Here is an 18713-nt window from a genome sequence, read left to right on the forward strand (position 1 = left end):
CAGAACAGCAAGAACAGAACTGAGAGAACAAAACTGAGAGAATGGAACTGAGAGAACAGAACTGAGAGAGGACAGAACTGAGAAAACAGAACTGAGAGAGGACAGAACTGAGAAAACAGAACTGAGAGAGGACAGAACTGAGAGAACAGAACTGTGAGAAGAGAATTGAGAGAGAACAGAACTGAGAGAGGACAGAACTGAGAGAACAGAACTGTGAGAACAGAATTGAGAGAGAACAGAACTGAGGAAGAACAGAACTGAGAGAGGACAGAACTGAGAGAGAACAGAACTGAGAACAGAACTGAGAGAGGACAGAACTGAGAGAGAACAGAACTGAGAGAGGACAGAACTGTGAGAACAGAACTGAGGAAGAACAGAACTGAGAGAGGACAGAACTGAGAGAACAGAACTGTGAGAACAGAATTGAGAGAGAACAGAACTGTGAGAACAGAATTGAGAGAGAACAGAACTGAGAGAGGACAGAACTGAGAGAACAGAACTGTGAGAACAGAATTGAGAGAGAACAGAACTGAGGAAGAACAGAACTGAGAGAGGACAGAACTGAGAGAGAACAGAACTGAGAACAGAACTGAGAGAGGACAGAACTGAGAGAGAACGGAACTGAGAGAGGACAGAACTGAGAGAGGACAGAACTGTGAGAACAGAACTGAGGAAGAACAGAACTGAGAGAGGACAGAACTGAGAGAACAGAACTGTGAGAACAGAATTGAGAGAGAACAGAACTGTGAGAACAGAATTGAGAGAGGACAGAACTGAGAGAGAAAAGAACTGAGAGAGGACAGAACTGATAGAGGACAGAACTGAGAGAGAACAGAACTGAGAGAGGACAGAACTGAGAGAGGACAGAACTGAGAGAGGACAGAACTGAGAGAGGACAGAACTGAGAGAGAACAGAACTGAGAGAGGACAGAACTGAGAGAGGACAGAACTGAGAGAGGACAGAACTGAGAGAGAACAGAACTGAGAGAGGACAGAACTGAGAGAGAACAGAACTGAGAGAACAGAACTGAGAGAGGACAGAACTGCGAGAGGACAGAACTGAGAGAGAACGGAACTGAGAGAGGACAGAACTGAGAGAGAACAGAACTGAGAGAACAGAACTGAGAGAGGACAGAACTGAGAGGGAACGGAACTGAGAGAGGACAGAACTGAGAGAGGACAGAACTGTGAGAACAGAACTGAGGAAGAACAGAACTGAGAGAGGACAGAACTGAGAGAGGACAGAACTGAGAGAGGACAGAACTGCAAGAGGACAGAACTGCGAGAGGACAGAACTGAGAGAGAACAGAACTGAGAGAGGACAGAACTGAGAGAGAACAGAACTGAGAGAGAACAGAACTGAGAGACGACAGAGCTGAGAGGACAGAACTGAGAGAGGACAGAGCTGAGAGAGGGCAAGGCAGTGTCTTAATAGACACTTGGAACAGGAAGAGCATGAAGTGCCTTGTTCTGCTGACCTTATCTTCTTAGAAGATAAATCTAGTGCCTCAGTAAAAGTACTTACCATTTAGATTGGTGGGGCCCAGCGGAGCTTCCTGCAGTGACAGAAACGTCCCAGGCCTGCACTGAACAACACGGCAGGCACAGGTCACATACAGCTACCGAGCGCCTGAAGTGTGACACCCATGGAACTGGATTTTTAACTTTAGAGTTAAGCCCCTGGGTTTTCCAGGCAGTATGGGTCCTTTGGAAAAATGGCTGGGTATGATAGAATTTCTACCGAGGGCCAGCAAACGAATACCGAACAGTTTAAAAGCTTTCTTGGCTGCATTCAACACAATATAGTCAGAAACTTCAGAATGAGCACCGTTTTGAATGGGTACTAACTTTCAATGGGTGACTCTGAACGAATTAGCTGAAAGAGTAATTATATTGTTTGGATGGCTAAGAATCCTCAACGAACAATTCCTTTATTTATTTATTATTATTTTTTGAGACAGAGTCTTGCTCTGTCATCCAGGCTGGAGTGCAATGATGCAATCTTGGCTCACTGCAACCTCCGCTTCCCGTGTTTCAGCAATTCTCCTGCCTCAGCCTCCTGAGTAGCTGGGATTACAGGCACCCACCATGACGCCCAGTTTATTTTTGTATTTTTAGTAGAGACGGGGTTTCACCATTTTGGCCAGGATGGTCCCGATCTCCTGACCTCATGATTTGCCTGCCTCAGCCTCCCTAAGTGCTGAGATCACAGGTATGAACTATCACACCCGGCCAAACTACTCATTTGAAATACATCTCACCATGACCACCTACCTCACTACAGCCATTCACCTTTCCACTTCCCACCCTCTTATGGGCAGCCAAGGAGGTTTATTTGGGGACCATGCCTGGGAACACAGGCAGCAGTGGGACTAAGGACCAGAGATGATGGCAGGTGTTCTGGACCCCATGGCCCCTGCAACCAACCAGCTTTGCCACCTGTCCTTCGCAGATGTAACTCCATCGCTGGATATTCAGATCCCAAAGCCACTCGAGGATATCTCACTCCCTTCCCAGAGAACCATTTTATACACCAAGAGTTTTACAAAATCCAAAATAATTTTATTCACATTTTCAGATTTTTGCTTCCACGAGGTGTTCAGCAAACATGCTAAGGCGACAGAATGTCGAGTTGGTCACGACATGCAACGCTGACCATTCAACTGATGACAGCAGTGACCACGCCCACCTGAGCTACCAGCCCCACAGCACGAAGGGGGTTTGCGGGAACACACTGAACCACACAGCAACCAGCAACCTGAGGTAGGTCTCTTTACAGTACAAAAACTTCTACGCCAGTGTGAGACACTGATTAGCAAGAGCTGCTTAAAGTTGCAGACTTTGGGGGGAGAGAGAGAGGGAGAGAGAGAGAGAGAGACTGTGCGACAATGCAGTGAGAAAGGAAAACAGACCCACGAAATCCTGAGCCCTGCCACTGAACCGTGGAGGTGTGGGAATAGGCAAATAAAAAGCGCCACCTCGAAAAGCAGCAGTTGGCTCCAGGGCTTGGAACCAACAGGTCTTGGAGCTGGAGAGCTCTGTGCAGTGGCCAGCCGTAGGAACCTGAGGCAGTGGGACTCTCTGTGGATAGACCGATTCTTGTTTAAAAACAACAGCAAAAAGAAGGCAGGAAAGAAACTCCCTGGCTCGGAGGAATGTCTCCGTGATTCCCGTTCCCAACGCAGGGAGTGAAAAGGGGCCTGTGGCTTCGCCCCACTGCTCTCCGAAACAGTGACACCAGGACAGAAGGCAGGAGGCCTGAGAACTCACCGCACCCTGCCTGGTCTCCAGCCGCCCGCCCCTCTCCACCTGCCCTGGAGTGGCCATGGGGAGGCAGCACAGGGGGCTGTCGGAGGGCCCACCATTGCCACACGTCTTCCTTTGGACACCCAGAAAACCTGGCACTGTGAAACCACGAGCTAGAGAAGAATGAAATGCTACCCTTCCTACAGTCTAATAGCAAAACCAGATCTCTAGTACAGCAAACTGTACAAAAATGATAGGAATATGCACTGTTCTCAGCACAGTGCTTGCTTTAATATAAAATAAACAGCTTACATTTTCACTGTAAATATAGGCTATGTACAGAATATAGCTACACGTATAAAGCTTCATTATAGGCCTCTGATACAATTATAATAATGGTTCCCTGAACCTTTTAGAGTGCAATTAAGAACAAAAACTAAATTCTGTTTACATGAATATGGAATAAATACAATAATCAAAATATGACTCTCCCTAAAAGTGAAACACACAAGCCAATCCTGAACTGCTGTGCGACAGATAAAATTGAGAAAGGCAAGGTTTCGGTAGGAGGACGATGAGGGGCCGGCCCCGGGCAGGAAATGGCAATGCTCTAAAGAAAAGAGACTTCGTCCACAGGGAGGCGTCAGCCCTTGACAGCGACCTTGTTCTCTGCAGCAGCAAACATGGCGTAGAATCGGGAACTGTCGTTGGACAGAAGGACTGATGGGGTGTCAAACTCCACCACCTGCAAAAGAAGGAGACTGCTCAGGATGCAGCTCTGGGTACTGCAAGGTGATTCAGAGGATGCCCTGAGGGTGGAATCTGGAGACAATTCAACTAGTCTTCGCGCAGGCACCTCCCCCCTTATTTGTTTTATTTTCAACTAACCAGGGTGTAAGAGAAAGGACAGAGAAAAAGACTTCCAGACCTCCTTCACATAAATCCAAATTCCTTCAGCCTTGGGAGTAAAGGAACCAACCAACCAGGTCTATAACCTACAGGAGGCTGGGTGCCTTTGGCTCGGGCCTACTTCTGAAGGCAGAGGCAGGCGGATCACCTGACGTCAAGAGTTCAAGACCAGCCTGGCCAACATAATGAAACCCCGTCTCTACTAAATAGACAAAAATTAGCCAGGTGTGGTGGCGGGCGCCTATAATCCCAGCTACTGGGAAGGCTGAGGCAGGAGCATGGCTTGAACCTGGAGGCAGAGGCTGAAGTGAGAAGAGATCACACCACTGCACGTCAGTTTGGGTGACGGAACAAGACTCTGTCACAAAATATATATATATAAATAAAAAACAATAGGCTGGGTGCAGTTGCTCACTCCTGTAAATCCCAGCACTTTGAAAGGCTGAGGCAGGTGGATCACCTGAGGTCAGGAGTTCGAGACCAGCCTGACCAACATGGTGAAACCCTGTCTCTAGTAAAAATACAAAAATTAGCAGGGCCTGGTGGGGCACACCTGTAATCCCAGCTACCCAGGAGGCTGAGGCAGGAGAATCACTTGAACCCAGGAGGTGGAGGTTGCAGTGAGCCGAGATCATGCCATTGCACTCTAGCCTGGCCAACAAGAGTGAAACTTCGTCTCTAAATAAGTAAATAAATAAATAAAAGTAAACTGCAGGGGAGAGAAGTTGCAGCTCAAGTCAGGGGCACACCAGACAAACATCATTTTGTTATGCAAGCTCATCTAACCCTGTAGAGGGAAATGGAAGCGCTCAGAATGTCTAGTTGTCAGGGAAAAAAAGGAAGCCAGGGAGTGACTTGGTCACAGGTCTATTCCTCTCATGGCTTTCTGCATAGCCACTGAACAATGAATGATATGCTGGCAGAACCCACCTCCTGCGCTGAGTACGGAAGCTGAAATGCACGTACTCAACTTTCTTGGCCTCCCCTGCCACAGGGCAAAGGCAGGGAACATAACCTTGGTTAAGGAGATGTAAGAGGAAGTGTCCTTGGTGCTTCCAGGAGAGCGTGTCCTGCCTGGTGGACAGGCCACAAGGAGAACATGTCCTTTCTTTGGACTTGGTTGGGAGGGTGGCTCTTTGGGTGCTTGAGCGGGCATCCTGTGCCAGGAGGGGAAGGTGAGTACTGGCTGAGAGTGAGGCAGAGTCCCACACTGCTGAGCTGCACTAAAACCAACCCTCTGCCCGCCTGTTTTCCAGAAGGGATAACAAAATTCCATCCTCCAAGCCTCTTTTACTCTGGTACTTTGTGTCTATGGTACAGAGCACCCCATCTGTTGGAGTCTGTGTGTGCAGATGCATGAAATACACTGGCGGGGCTAAGTCAGTGTACTACAACGCTCATCTCTGGGGTAAATGGCTTATTATCCTATTTTTATCTTTATGCTTTTTAGGTGTTTTGTTTTTGTTTTAGGCTTTCCTAAAATTACAAGGACATTTTAATTAGCAAGAAAAAAATTAAGGGAAGAGAAGGATAGAGTCCCTCATAAAGAGTGACTCACTCTCCACTCCAAAACATCAAGCCACCCATAGAAAGGGGTCTGAATTTGTGTCCTTAACAAAGAATTTGCAGCTGGGCATGGTGGCTCGTGCCTGTAATACCAGCACTTTGGGAGGCCTAGGTGGGCAGATCACCTGAGTCAGAAATTAAGAGACCAGCCTGGCCAACATGGTGAAACCCCATTTCTACTAACAACACAAAAATTAGCCAGGCATGGTGGTGCATGACTTTAATTCCAGCTACTCAGGAAGCTGAGGCAGAAGAATCGCTTGGACCCCAGAAGCAGAGGCTGCAGTGAGCCAAGATCACGCCATTGCACTCTAGCCTGGGCAACAGAGCAAGACTCTGGCTCAAAAAAAAAAAAGAAAAAGAATTTCCCAGAAGATGCTCTTGGTCCCTTCTATTATACTATACTAGGCTCTATTTAACCACTACGTACAAAGTAGTAGCTTGATATATCTTATCTATGACAGAATCTCAGTAAACACTTAGTTTAAGGCAAATAAAGATAGTCACAAAAGACACTAGCCACCATGCCTTGCTAATTTTTTGTATTTTTGGTAGAGACAACGTTTCGCCATGTTGTCCAGGATGGTCTTGAACTTCTGAGCTCAGGCAATTCACCTGCCTCGGCCTCCCTAACTGCTGGGATTACAGGCGTCAGCCACTGTGCCCAGCCTACTCCACTTGCTACGGACTTTCCCCGAGAATCTGTCTCCTCATCTGTAAAGCAGAATTCATGATACATCTTTCTCTAGGTATTACGATGACTGATTGTATGTTGAGAGATCATATGTAAAGCACAAAGCAGTGACGACTATATGTGAATGACACATGTATGTTGAGAGATCATATGTAAAGCACAAAGCAGTGACGACTATATGTGAATGACACACAGTAACGTTCAGTAGAAGTAGCTGTTACTGTTCTAGCTTCTGCAACAGAGGACATGTTACCCATTATAAATGGCTTGCTATTTCTTTCAAATCATTGATTTACTTCTGTCCCAGGGGTATGCAGAGGAGGTCTATGTCTAACATAAATTGACTCAACGTCACCTGTGCAAAGAACTAGAGTACTAAGCACTGCTGGGTCCTAACGATGAATGTGCTGACTCTGCCCTTGGAGAGTGTTCAGAGAGTTCTCTAGGGAGACAGGGCACGGCACAGTTCCTATCAGTTGACGCAGAAGAGCTGCAGGGAGGTACAGATGAAGTCTAGGGTGGCTGAGGCAGCCAGGGAGGGTTCATGGAGGCTTTGGCATTTGGGCCATTCTTCAGGGACAGGCAGGGTGTGAGCAGGTAGATATGGGACAGAGAAGGGCAAAGGCCCTTTTAGGTAGATGAAACCATCTGAGTAAAGACAGATAAAAAGCTTGGAGAATGCAAGATGTCTACAGTCAACAGCACCTGCAAGGGAAGAGTGGAAGACGAAGGGAAGGCTGGGGCCAGACCGTGGGAGAGGCCGAGATGACAGAAGCCTGCGCCGCTATGTGACTGCAGAAAGGCAAACGCGTGCTGGCTGGTCTCAACATGCCGCCAGGCGGGTGATGACTGTGTATGGGGATGAATCACTAAGTACATGTACTCTCTGAACTAAGGCAGTGTCAGGACTCACAAGCAACAGAAGGACAAAGAGTAAAGTCAAATGAGCACCCCATTGGGTGGCGCCTGAGTAATCCTGTGGTTAGGAGGGCTGTGTCCCTCCCAACAGCAACCAGAGTTGCTGCAAGTGCTCATCTGAATGCCCGGAACCCTCCAAAGATGGCACTCGGTCCACTCCTGCCAGGGGTCGGTTTCCTCCTAGACATGCCAAGCCAAGGTCCCTGAAGGGCTGGGTACCTGTCCCTGGGCCAGCACCATAATCCTATCGGAGCCTAGAACCGTGTGCAGGCGATGGGCAATGGTCAGCATGGTACAGTCTGCAAATGCTTCTCGGATGGTCTCTTGAATCAACAAGTCCGTCTCTGTGTCCATGGCAGCTGTGGCTTCATCTAAAATCAGAATCTGCCAGAGAAGCAGGGGAGAAAGAAACACAGGTAAATGCCTTAAGCATGCTGGTTAATCTAGGTCTTACTAAAACGTATTTCATTGTAAGTTTTACTCCATCTACTGTGTTCTTCTAAGCAGGCACACACATAAGTAAAAGCATCCTTTTGCTTAGAGGCGATGCACCTTCAAGGCCGTGTTTGCCTTCATTTCCCTAACAGCGTATTTGTATCATACGGATCGAATCAGTACCTGCCCCTACCACTCCGTGGCTATGAGCACGGACAGCTAATCCTTTTTCCCCTTGAGTCCATTCTGACTGGCAACACTCATCTTTCTGGACGTTCCCTTTCCTGTTTGTAAAATGAGGGGCTGCACTGGATGACCTTCAAGTCTCGTGCACTTTTCTCATCTCCTGTGTCTATGGTTTGCAGTCGTACAACTACTCAATGGCCAGAAATCAGAGTCAGTCTCGGATGACGTTAAAAGCAAAGCAACCCCCATTCTCCTTCCCCAAACCCATATACCCCAACTGTGTCAGGGTTAGAGTCACCTCCGGTCATGCTCTTAGAAAGCACCACAGGGATCAGAGCCGGAACACCTTTGGGCCCCAGTGGGTCAGGGAAAGGCTGCATTTCAATGTGCCCATTCTCTGCCACCCCTTCCCTGCCAACCATGAACTGCCTTACCTTACAGTGGCGGAGCAGGGCTCTTGCTATGCACAAAAGCTGCCGTTCCCCCACTGAGAAGTTATCCCCATTCTCCATCACTTCAGATTCAAGTTTCAGAGGTAGCTGAGCAATCTAGGGAGAAGGAAACTAGAGATCAGAGGGGTAAGAAACTAAGCTGAATTTCCTGAAAATCCAGGGATAAAAAGAAATTATTCCGAAACACATGAAAGAATTATTAGCCAAGAACCTGTCTCATCTGGAACGAAGGTGCAGGTGTAATGGTGCGTGCTAGGACCCACGCTTTCTGAGGTAGTCCATGATTCCAATGACTATTCTGTCAGCTTTCTACCATGAAAACATCCCAGAAATTCCAGTACTTTCATGTCCCCCAAATCCAGTCAGATAGTGGCCTTGAGTTTTGGTTCTGAAAATACGGTCACGCAACAGGAAGCAGAGTAAGGAAAATGACTCTGCGTCTGGAGTCCAGAGCTACAGGCCCGTGCCTGTCAAACATGCTCTGTAAGCTGCAGAACATATTCTTCACACGAGGAATCCCATTAGGCAGAGAGAAAAACAGCACTCATCTAGTAACAGCTGAATTAGGGCAAGGGATCCTGGGCCTGACTCAACCCAGGCACCCTAGAGACTCTACCCCAGGCCAGTGGTATCAATCTGTTGACTGCAGCTGCTCGTGGGGTCCTGCTGAGTTATCCCAAAGGTCTGTGGTCCATATGCACACTGTGTGCTTTCTGCGGACTCAATACGTTACGTAGCTTTTGCTTATACGTGGATGCGCCAAAATATGTTACGCTGTCATGACTAATAAAACAAATTAAAGGCATCCATGAATTCTAAGTGGCTTCAATCAATGGATAGTGCAAGGCCAGTAGGACCGTGGCAGTGTGTGAGGTGGGGCGAGAGAGATCAGCTTTTCCCAGGTATCTGAAAGACCTGGAGAGCCCTGCCTCAAAGCCTCCGCCCACAAGCATCCTGCCGGTGCAGCCAGAGCAGGCAGCGCAGTGCATGGCAAGGGCATCTCCGTGCTTCTGCCCTCACCGTCCCAGCTCAGCTCCCTTGGCTCTTCACTTACACATTCTTTCATGTGTGTCCTCTCCAGGGCATCCCAAATCTGGTCTTCAGTGTACTGGTTGAAGGGGTCCAAATTTGATCTAGGGAGAAACACAGGAATTTCTCAGTGGTCCAGCACTGAAGGGACCCAAGGGCAATGGCTGCCTGTGGAAGATGTTTAATACACATGCACAGGGAGAGGAGACTCCACACCCCGACGGTCACAGACGGCTCATTCCCCAGCCACAGATGGGAGCTCTGACTGCACACTGGGCCTCCTCAACTCCATAACACTTGCCTTAGTCATTTATTATATTTACTGTGTAAATACTACTAGTCATAGAACAATTTACAAATGCAAATACTGGCAAATATCCTTCTAGATTGTTTTTGTGCATATATTTGTTAAAATTACATCTCTTGGCGGGGTGTAGTGGCTCATGCCTGTAATCCCAGCACTTTGGGAGGGTGGATCACTTGAGGTCAGGAGTTCAAGACCAGCCTGGCCAACATGGTGAAACCCCATCTCTACTAAAAATATACAACTTAGCTTGGCATGGTGGCATGGCCTGTAATCCCTGCTACTCAGGAGGCTGAGGCAGGAGAATTGCTTGAACCCGGGAGGCAGAAGTTGCAGTGAGCCAAGATCACACCACTGCACTCTAGCCTGGGCAACAGAGTGAGACTCCATCTCAGTCAATCAATCAATAAAACATCAGCTGGGCATGGTGGCTCATGCCTGTAATCCCAGCACTTTGTGAGGCCAAGGTGGGCAGATCATCAGGTCAGATGATCTGATGATCATCTAACAAGGTGAAACCCCGTCTCTACTAAAATTACAAAAAATTAGCCAGGCATGGTGGCATGTGTCTACAGTCCCAGCTACTTGGAAGTCTGAGGCAGGAGAATCTCTTGAACCCAGGAGGTGGAGGTTGCAGTGAGTCGAGATTGCGCCACTGCACTCCAGCCTGGGCAACAGAGTGAGACTCTGTCTCAAAAAAAAAAAAAAAAAAAAAAGATACATTTCTCCATACGTACAAACTTAGAAAAGCACCCTGTTTCTCTTGGTCTACCTGACTCACAGCCCTGTCACTGAGGATGGGGCTCTATGACAGCTGGCCCGACCAGGAAAAGGAACTGATCCAGGAGAAGGACAGGAGGAAGGAGAGAAAGAAAAAAGGATGAGTAAAGAAAAAGGAACTTTCCTGGCACAGAAGACCAGTTTGGGGACAATTCTTGCTTACTGTGCCAGCAGTATCTACCTCAAGGAAATCAGAGGTGATACCAAAAGAACAGGACTAGAAATTATCTATACATATATACATATGTATGTGTGTGTGTGTATTTTTTTTCTTTTCTATTTTCTTGTTGTTGTTGAGACAATGTTTTACTCTATAACCCAGACTGGAGTGCAGAGGTACAATCTCAGTGCACTGCAACTTCTTCCTCCTAAGATCAAGCTATCCTCCCACCTCAGCCTCCTGAGTAGCTGCAACTATAGGCACATGCCAGGTCATTTTTGTATTTTTGTAGAGATGGGGTTTTGCCATGTTGCCCAGGCTGGTCTCAAACTCCAGAGCTCAAGCTCAAGTGATTATCCCATGTTGGCCTCCCAAAGTGCAGGGATTACAGGCATGAGCCACAGTTCCTGGCCAGGACTAGAAATGGTTAACACAGGAGAAAATTATCTTTGCCACCGAGGATGAGGGTGGAGAATTGGTGGTGGAACAGGTATTTTGTGGAAAATTGGGATGTTACAGGAATTTTTGATGTCTTGTCTTGATCTACACATAATATCTGGAGGTCTAGTAATACAAAAAATGTTAAGAATAATCTGCGGGCCAGGCGCAGTGGCTCAAGCCTGTAATCCCAGCACTTTGGGAGGCCGAGGCGGGTGGATCACAAGGTCAAGAGATCGAGACCATCCTGGTCAACACGGTGAAACCCCATCTCTACTAAAAATACAAAAAATTAGCTGGGCATGGTGGCACATGCCTGTAGTCCCAGCTACTCGGGAGGCTGAGGCAGGAGAATTGCCTGAACCCAGGAGGTGGAGGTTGCGGTGAGCTGAGATCGCGCCATTGCATTCCAGCCTGGGTAACAAGAGCGAAACTCTGTCTCAAAAAAAAAAAAAATAATAATAATTTGCTCTGTTCACAAAATTATGCCTGGCATGTGGGAAACAGGACAATCTCTGGGAGAAACATGGACGTTCGCTGTATGCCACATGTCTCCATATCTGGGGTTACTAACAACAGGTATGCAAATACAATCACGTCATTATCACAGACTCCACTGAAACGAGGAGAGTGGCTGGCACTGCCTCATTCCTGCTATTTGAGAATCTCTCGATCTCCTGTGAGACTGACCCACCCTGCTTTCCTGTGCCTCTTGCCCTTTGCATCGCAATTTTCCTGCTTGGAACATGCTTGCTTCCCCTGACCCTTGTCCTAGGAAGTGTTGTTTAATACTGTACAGGGTTATGGGTTGAACTGTGTCTCCCCAAAGACACCTAAGTACCTAAGAATGTGACCTTAACTGGAAATAGGGTCACTGCAGATGTGATTAGTTAAGATGAGGCCATACCAGAGTAATAGAGAAGTGTGGGCTCTTAGTCCTTATAAGAGGTGGCCATGTGAAGGCAGAGGAACACTGGGAGGGCATCATGTGACAATGGAGGCAGAGGCCAGAGGGATGCACCCACAAGCCAAGGAATGCTGAAGATGGCCGCAACTCCCAGAAGCCAGAGGAGGCAAGGAAGGGTCTTTCCCTACAGGCTTCAGTGGCAGCACAGCCCAACTGACATCCAGCCCCTGGAACTGTGAGACGGTAAATGTTTGTTGTCTGAAACAGTTTATGACAGCCCCAGGAAACAAATACAGTAAGTCCATCAGATGCCTCTGGATCAAAGAGCAGGAATGGAGTCCCCCGCCCCGCTATATGCTCCAGGGCACCCTGCTGGATGCCTCAAACCACAAACAGTACTGAACCCTATAAATGCTAGTTTTTTTCCCAATATATACATACCTATGATAAAGTTAAATTTATAAATTGGGCACAGTAAGAGATTAACAATGAAATCAAACAATTATAACAATATGCTGTAATGAATGTTATTGGACTGTGGTCTGTCTCCCGCAAAATACAGTATGTCATATTTTTGGACCCCTGGTTGATCATGGGTAAGTGAAACTGCAGCAGGTGGAACCACAGATGAGCAGGGACTGCTGTACACAGAAGTGCAGTCTCCTGCCCACTGAGTAGCTGGCCCTATCAGATTTTCTATGGGGGAATATGGCAACAGGCTTAACACTTTTTTTTTTTTTTTTTTGAGACAGAGTCTCCCTCAGTCACCCAGGCTGGACTGCAGTGGCAGGACCTTGGCTCACTGCAACCTCTGCCCCACCCCCCAGGTCCAAGCGATTCTCATGCCTCAGCCTCCCAAGTAGCTGGGACTACAGGTGTGCACCACCATACCTGGCTAAACTTTTGTGTTTTTTGGCAGAGACAGGGTTTTGCCATGTTGGCCAGGCTGGTCTTGAACTTCTGATCTCAGATGATCTGCCTGCCTTGGCCTCCCAAAGTGTTGGGATTACGGGAGTGAGCCACCACGCCCAGCCTAGGCTTAACATTCAGTTCACCCAGGTCCACCACACCAGCTGAAGGAGCCTCAGGAGACTAAACAATGGGTTCCAGATATAGAAGGATTATTTCCACACACTCGCAGGTGGTGTACAGTAAGGCAGACCAGACTCACCTCAGCAGGGAGCTCAATCAGGAATGGGAAAACGTCCACCCCCATTAGAGAAGCCACACGGACCTGGGTCTGACCCACAGATGGAAATGAAAGCAAAGTTATGCATCCACTTAATCAAAAGGCTTCAGTTAAGTGACTATGGAGAAAAGTGTCTGAACAGGAGGGCAGTTATTTTTAACAGTCAGAACCCCTGGAGTCCTGATCTTGCCAAAGGTACATTTTCATCTTCGGTTCTTTATATTTTATTTTTAGCAATAGTCAACATTGACCACTCCTAAGTGAAGCTAAGATTATCTCGCAAAGTGTGAGATGATGCCACAACTCACTCTCGGTATAGCAGAGAACCCCGTACGAAACCATGCTGTCCTGTCATCTGTGCTGGGTGCCTCATAGAAGCTTTAGTCTCCCGAGCGGGAGATTTTGAGACTCACATACCTTCTTCTATCAGGAAGCTAAAGGAAACTTTATTTTGAGGTATACAGAAATATGGACCAATTTTGGCTTTTAGTTGTTAAGAGTCAGATTAGCGGCTGGCATGGTTGCTCACGCCTGTAATCCCAACACTTTGGGAGGCTGAGGCAGGAGTTTAAGACCAGCCTGGCCAACATGGCAAAACCCTATCTCTATGAAAAATACCAAAACTAGCCAGGCACAGTGGTGTATATGCCTGTAATCTGAGCTACTGGGGAGGCTGAGGCAAGGGAATCCCCTGAACCCGGGAGGTGGAGGTTGTGGTGAGCGGAGATCGTGCCATTGCACTCCAGCCTGGGTGACAGAGCAAGCCTCCATCTCAAAAAAGAAAAAAGAAAAAAAAATTAATGAGCAGATCAAAAGGAGAGGGCACCTGAAGAAGAAATGAGAACACTGCTTCTTGCTAATGAATGGGCACCAGGCAGAAGTGCTCCAGGTAGACAAGGTACCCATCACTCACGGGGACCAAGACTCAAGAGACAGACCAGAGTGACAGCTAGGAACAGCCCACCGTCAGCCTAGCCAGACTCCAGATAGTCCTCAGGATGAAAAACACTCCAGCTGGGGTAGGATTCCTATGTCCAGGAAGCACAGGGAGCTCTGGGAGAATGGGGGAAGCTAAGGCCATGAGACAGGGAGGCTAGCAAAAGTGTTTTAAGGGCTTGATGAGAAGGGGCCTCTCTTCTTGGAGCCAATCATGAGGGCAAAACAGTAGGAAGCTGCAGAAACACAGGCAGGAGAGCTTGAGCCCACAGATGGGTAAGGGAGGGCTGGGCTGCAGGTCCTGGAACGGACTGACCCTTTGGTTAATCTAGGAAGGGGTGTGGTCCCAAATTATCTGGTCTATGATTCAGCTGATACTTGTACGCAGAACAACTCAGAAATGTATATCTTGTGACTTTCTGAGTTTTGTTGGTTTGGTTTTGGTTTTACCTTGCTTTTCCTCTAAGAGTTCCTTTCAAGTTTTTTGCTATTGTTGAGACAGAGTCTCATTCTGTTGCCCAGGGAGGCTGGAGTGCAGTGACGTGATCTTGGCACACTGCAACCTCCACCTCCTGGGTTCAAGCAATTCTCCCACCTCGGCCTCCCAGTAGCTGGGATTACAGGCACCCGCCATCATGCCTGGCTAATTTTTCTATTTTTGTAAAGATGGGGTTCCACAATGTTGGCCAGCCTGGTCTTGAACCCAGATGATCCACCTCAGGTGATCCACCCACCTTGGCCTCCCAAAGTGCTGGGATTAAAGGTGCGAGCCACCATGCCCAGCCATTCTTTCAAGTTTTAATTGTTTGCAGGTATCTGAAGAAGAGGGGCCCACTCTCAATACTGGTTAATTGTGCAGTGGTGCATCCGGCAGAGGCACAGTTTCCAGATTCGGAGTCTCGAGGAGGCAGCTAAGGAACAAGTTCATCTATCCTGCCTTTGCCTTGGGAAACTCATCATAGGCTCTCCCTGTTCTAAGAAAAGCAAAAGAATACCAGCTGGACGTGGTGGCTTACGCCTGTAATCCCAGCACTTTGGGAGGCCGAGGTGGGCAGATCACCTGAGGTCAGGAGTTCGAGACTAGCTGGCCAACATGGTAAAACCCTATCTCTACTAAAGTACAAAAAGTAGCCAGGCATGGTGGCCCACACCTGTGGTCCCAGCTACTCGGGAGGCTGAGGTACAAAATCACTTGAACCTAGGAGGCAGAGGCTGCAGTGAGCCGAAACTCCAGCCTGGGCGACAGAGCGAGACTCTGAAAAAAAAAAATACCATAAGGAATCTTAGAGGATAAAAGGAAACCTTAGGGGATAAAGGACAGCTCTGCCATTTATGTTTCCTCAGTGTCTCCTACTGACTAAAAAGCCAAAATTCGAGCTGGCGGAAAATTGAACTGAAATGATTTGCTCAGGTTACACAGCGGACTTCCTAAGCTGCACTCGAAGCTCAGTAGCTACAAACCCAGGACAGCAGTGCACCAACTACTGAGCTAGCCACAAAGCAGCCAACTTTCCTTTCTCTGAAGATAAATGGTCCCGATTCCGCTAAAGCTACAGGCCCACGATGTTCTACCACACCAGCTGCACGCGCCCATGGTCAATTCTTTTAAAGTTTTATATACTTTTTAAAAAGGAGAGTTCACTGTGTCTCACTATGTTGCCCAGGGTGGTCTCAAACTCCCGAGCTCAAATGATCCTTCTGCCTCAGCCTCCCGAAGTGACAGGATTATAGGCGTGAGCCCCGTGCCCAGCCTCACGGTCAATTTTTAACCACCAACTCCAGAAGCCCCCAGTTCACAAACCCGAAAGAAATGCTGTAAAGTTTTTAAATTAAAACGGGCTTCTTGGTGGCAGCATTCTCACAAGACATCTCAAGTTAACATGCTTTATTTCTTAATTCTCTTCCCAATGATGATTAAAAACAATAGTTCTTATGGCCAAAGCCAAATATTGTAAGGCCAATTTTTTTGTTTCTCAAAGGTGTTCCTGTGGCAGCTAAAATTTGAGAGATTTATGGAAGAGCCAATTTGGCAACATTTTCCAATTTCTTAATTTTAGGCTTTCATTTTCAATAAATTCTAGTTTTCTTTTGAGACAGTCTCACTCCGTCATCAGGGCTGCAGTGCAGTGGCACGATCAGCTCTCTGCCACCTCTGCCTTTCAGGTTCAAGTGATTCTCTTGCCTTGGCCTCTTGAGTAGCTGGGACCACAGGCATGGACCACCATGCCTGGCTAATTTTTATATTTCTAGTAGAGTTGGGGTTTCGCCATATTGGCCAGACTGGTCTCAAACTTCTGACCTCAGGTGATTCGTCCGCCTAGGCCTGCCAAAGTGCTGGGATTGCAGGGAGGAGTCACCATGCCCGGCCAATAAATTCTAATTATCTTCTGATATCGTTTGTCTGACCTTATTACCTCAAAACCCAAAGGGAATGGTTTATTATCAACCACAGATGCAGTGTACGCTGTCCAGATTCAATTATAGTAATACCAGAATAAACCTACTCTAGAGTGTTGACTCTTCACAGCACAGGTGAGAATTCTGCTGATATACTGCTATGGACTACAGGTTTGTGTGTCCCCAAAATTCAATGTTGAAACACTGACCCCAGCATGATGGTATCTGGAGGTGGGGCGGTAAGGAAGTGATGAGGTTTAGATGAGATCATGAGGTTGGAGCCTTAAGAAGAGAAGGACACAAGAGCTCTCTCCTTTCTACAGGCACACACCACAGCCACATGCCGAGGAAAGGCCATGTGAGGACAGAGCAAGCCAGCCACCTGCTAACCAGGAAGATGGCCCTCAGCTGACACCCATCCTGGCCTTCCCAGACTCCAGAACTGAGAGAAATTAAGCCACCAGTCTATGGTATGCTGTTATATTCAGCAGCCTGAGCAGATTAAGATATCTACAAAGTTCCTCAAGTTCAAATGCCATTTCCAAAGGTGGAGGGGATAGTTTTAAAACAAGTCTGAACACTGCCTATGATCATTTGAAATGAGGTTGGTGCCATTACTTTTCCAATACTTTTTTTTTAATAGAAAGGGACCCAAGTGATGGAAATCCACTGTTTTCAGGAGGCAGAAGCTTAAGGCTAAAAGTAGAATCAAGTAAGCTCAGGAAAGTTAATGGGATGTTTTCTCCTTGGTTACTACTTTAACAGGCCAAGAAGAGGGATTTTTATCTCTGACGTGCTGGCAGATTTCAGAAAGTGACATAATTCCAGAGTACCAAATGTAGGGGAAGATACTAGAAAATGAAATAACCTGAGTAGTCACAATGCCTGAAAGCCACCATTGGAACTGGAACTTTAGGCCGGGTGCAGTGGCTCATGCCTGTGATCCCAGCACTTTGGGAGGCAGAGGCGGGTGGATCACTTGAGCTCAGGAGTTCAAAACCAGCCTGGCTAACATGGTGAAACCCAGTCTCTACTAAAAATACAAAAATTAGCCCGGTGTAGGGGAGGGCACCTGTAATCCCAGCTACTCGGGAGGCTGAGGCAGTAGGTCATTGAACCCGAGAGGTGGAAGTCGCTGTGAGCCAAGATCATACCATTGCACTCCAGCAAGGGCGACACAGTAAGACTCCATCTCAAAAAAAAAAAAAAAAAAAAAACCAACTGTAACTTTTAGCCCACCTAGGAGAAATGACAGAATGGAGTGGGAGGCAGATGAGGATGATGGTGATGAGGCTGATGATAGCAGCCCCGTTTACCAGACTCTTACCATTTGCCAGGCCCTGTGCTTATATGATTTACATGAACTTATTCAACCTCCACAGCAACAGGTCTTTAAAGCATCCCCATCTTAGGTGTGAAAAAACAGGCACAGGACTGGTTAAACAATGCGTCCGAAGTCACAGAGCAGAGCTCTGAGCCCAGATCTCTCTGAGCTCCTGGCGCTACGCTGCAGGCCTCCCTGCCCGCTTTCATCAATCAAGTCGCTTGTGCAGTCTCACTTCTGCACCAGCAAGCACGTGGTTCGGTGGGGAAAGCACTGGACCAGAGATGGTGAGCTCGTGGCCCCAGGGGGCAGTGTTAGCACCTCCAGGCCCCACATGCCCACCCAGCCTCTAAGTGAGGCGCGAGGCAGGCAGGTGCTCAGGTCCTCACCTGACGGTGCCACTGAACAGCACCGGCTCTTGAGGAATGATGGAGAGCTTGCTTCGGAGGTCAGCGAGGCCAATGTCACTGATTCTCACTCCATCAATCTTGATGCAGCCTCCAGATAACTCCACCAGACGGAAGAGAGCCATCCCCAGCGAGGACTTCCCTGGTGAAGCAGAAATCACACGACGAGAGAGGAGCTGTTAGCAAATTCCGTGAGGACAACGGGGGGTTAGCCTCAGGGCAATACCAGCTACTTTTCTATTTCTATTGTTATTTCAACCAATTAACTCAGATAATGGATAAAATGATAGAAAAAAGTGATCAATTTTCCTGAGCTACCAAGCAGACACCTTTAAATCACACAGCTTCAGCCTGAGAAAGAGGGAAAGGGACCATTCCATTTTCATGAGAGCAAAAGAGAAAAAAGGCCTCCTGGTCACCTCAGGAACAGGTGCGC

The 18713-nt window shown here is 47.7% G+C and overlaps 1 protein-coding gene across 6 annotated transcripts in view; it reads right to left on the bottom strand.

The window, feature by feature from the left end:
- Positions 1-2540: 2540 nt before the first annotated feature.
- Positions 2541-18713, bottom strand: part of ABCC5 (ATP binding cassette subfamily C member 5) — a 90396-nt gene continuing 74223 nt past the window's right edge. For all 6 annotated transcript variants that reach the window (XM_035274612.2, XM_078350339.1, XM_035274613.2 and 3 more), the window contains 5 exons: positions 18260-18419; positions 9461-9539; positions 8389-8502; positions 7553-7717; positions 2541-3991 (listed from right to left, as the gene is read on the bottom strand). In XM_035274612.2, the coding sequence (XP_035130503.1) occupies positions 3890-3991; positions 7553-7717; positions 8389-8502; positions 9461-9539; positions 18260-18419 (620 nt within the window). In that variant the 3' untranslated portion in view covers positions 2541-3889. The remainder of the gene's footprint in view (positions 3992-7552; positions 7718-8388; positions 8503-9460; positions 9540-18259; positions 18420-18713) is intronic.

This window comes from Callithrix jacchus, chromosome 15 (assembly GCF_049354715.1).
Source record: "Callithrix jacchus isolate 240 chromosome 15, calJac240_pri, whole genome shotgun sequence".
Lineage (NCBI taxonomy): Eukaryota > Metazoa > Chordata > Mammalia > Primates > Cebidae > Callithrix > Callithrix jacchus.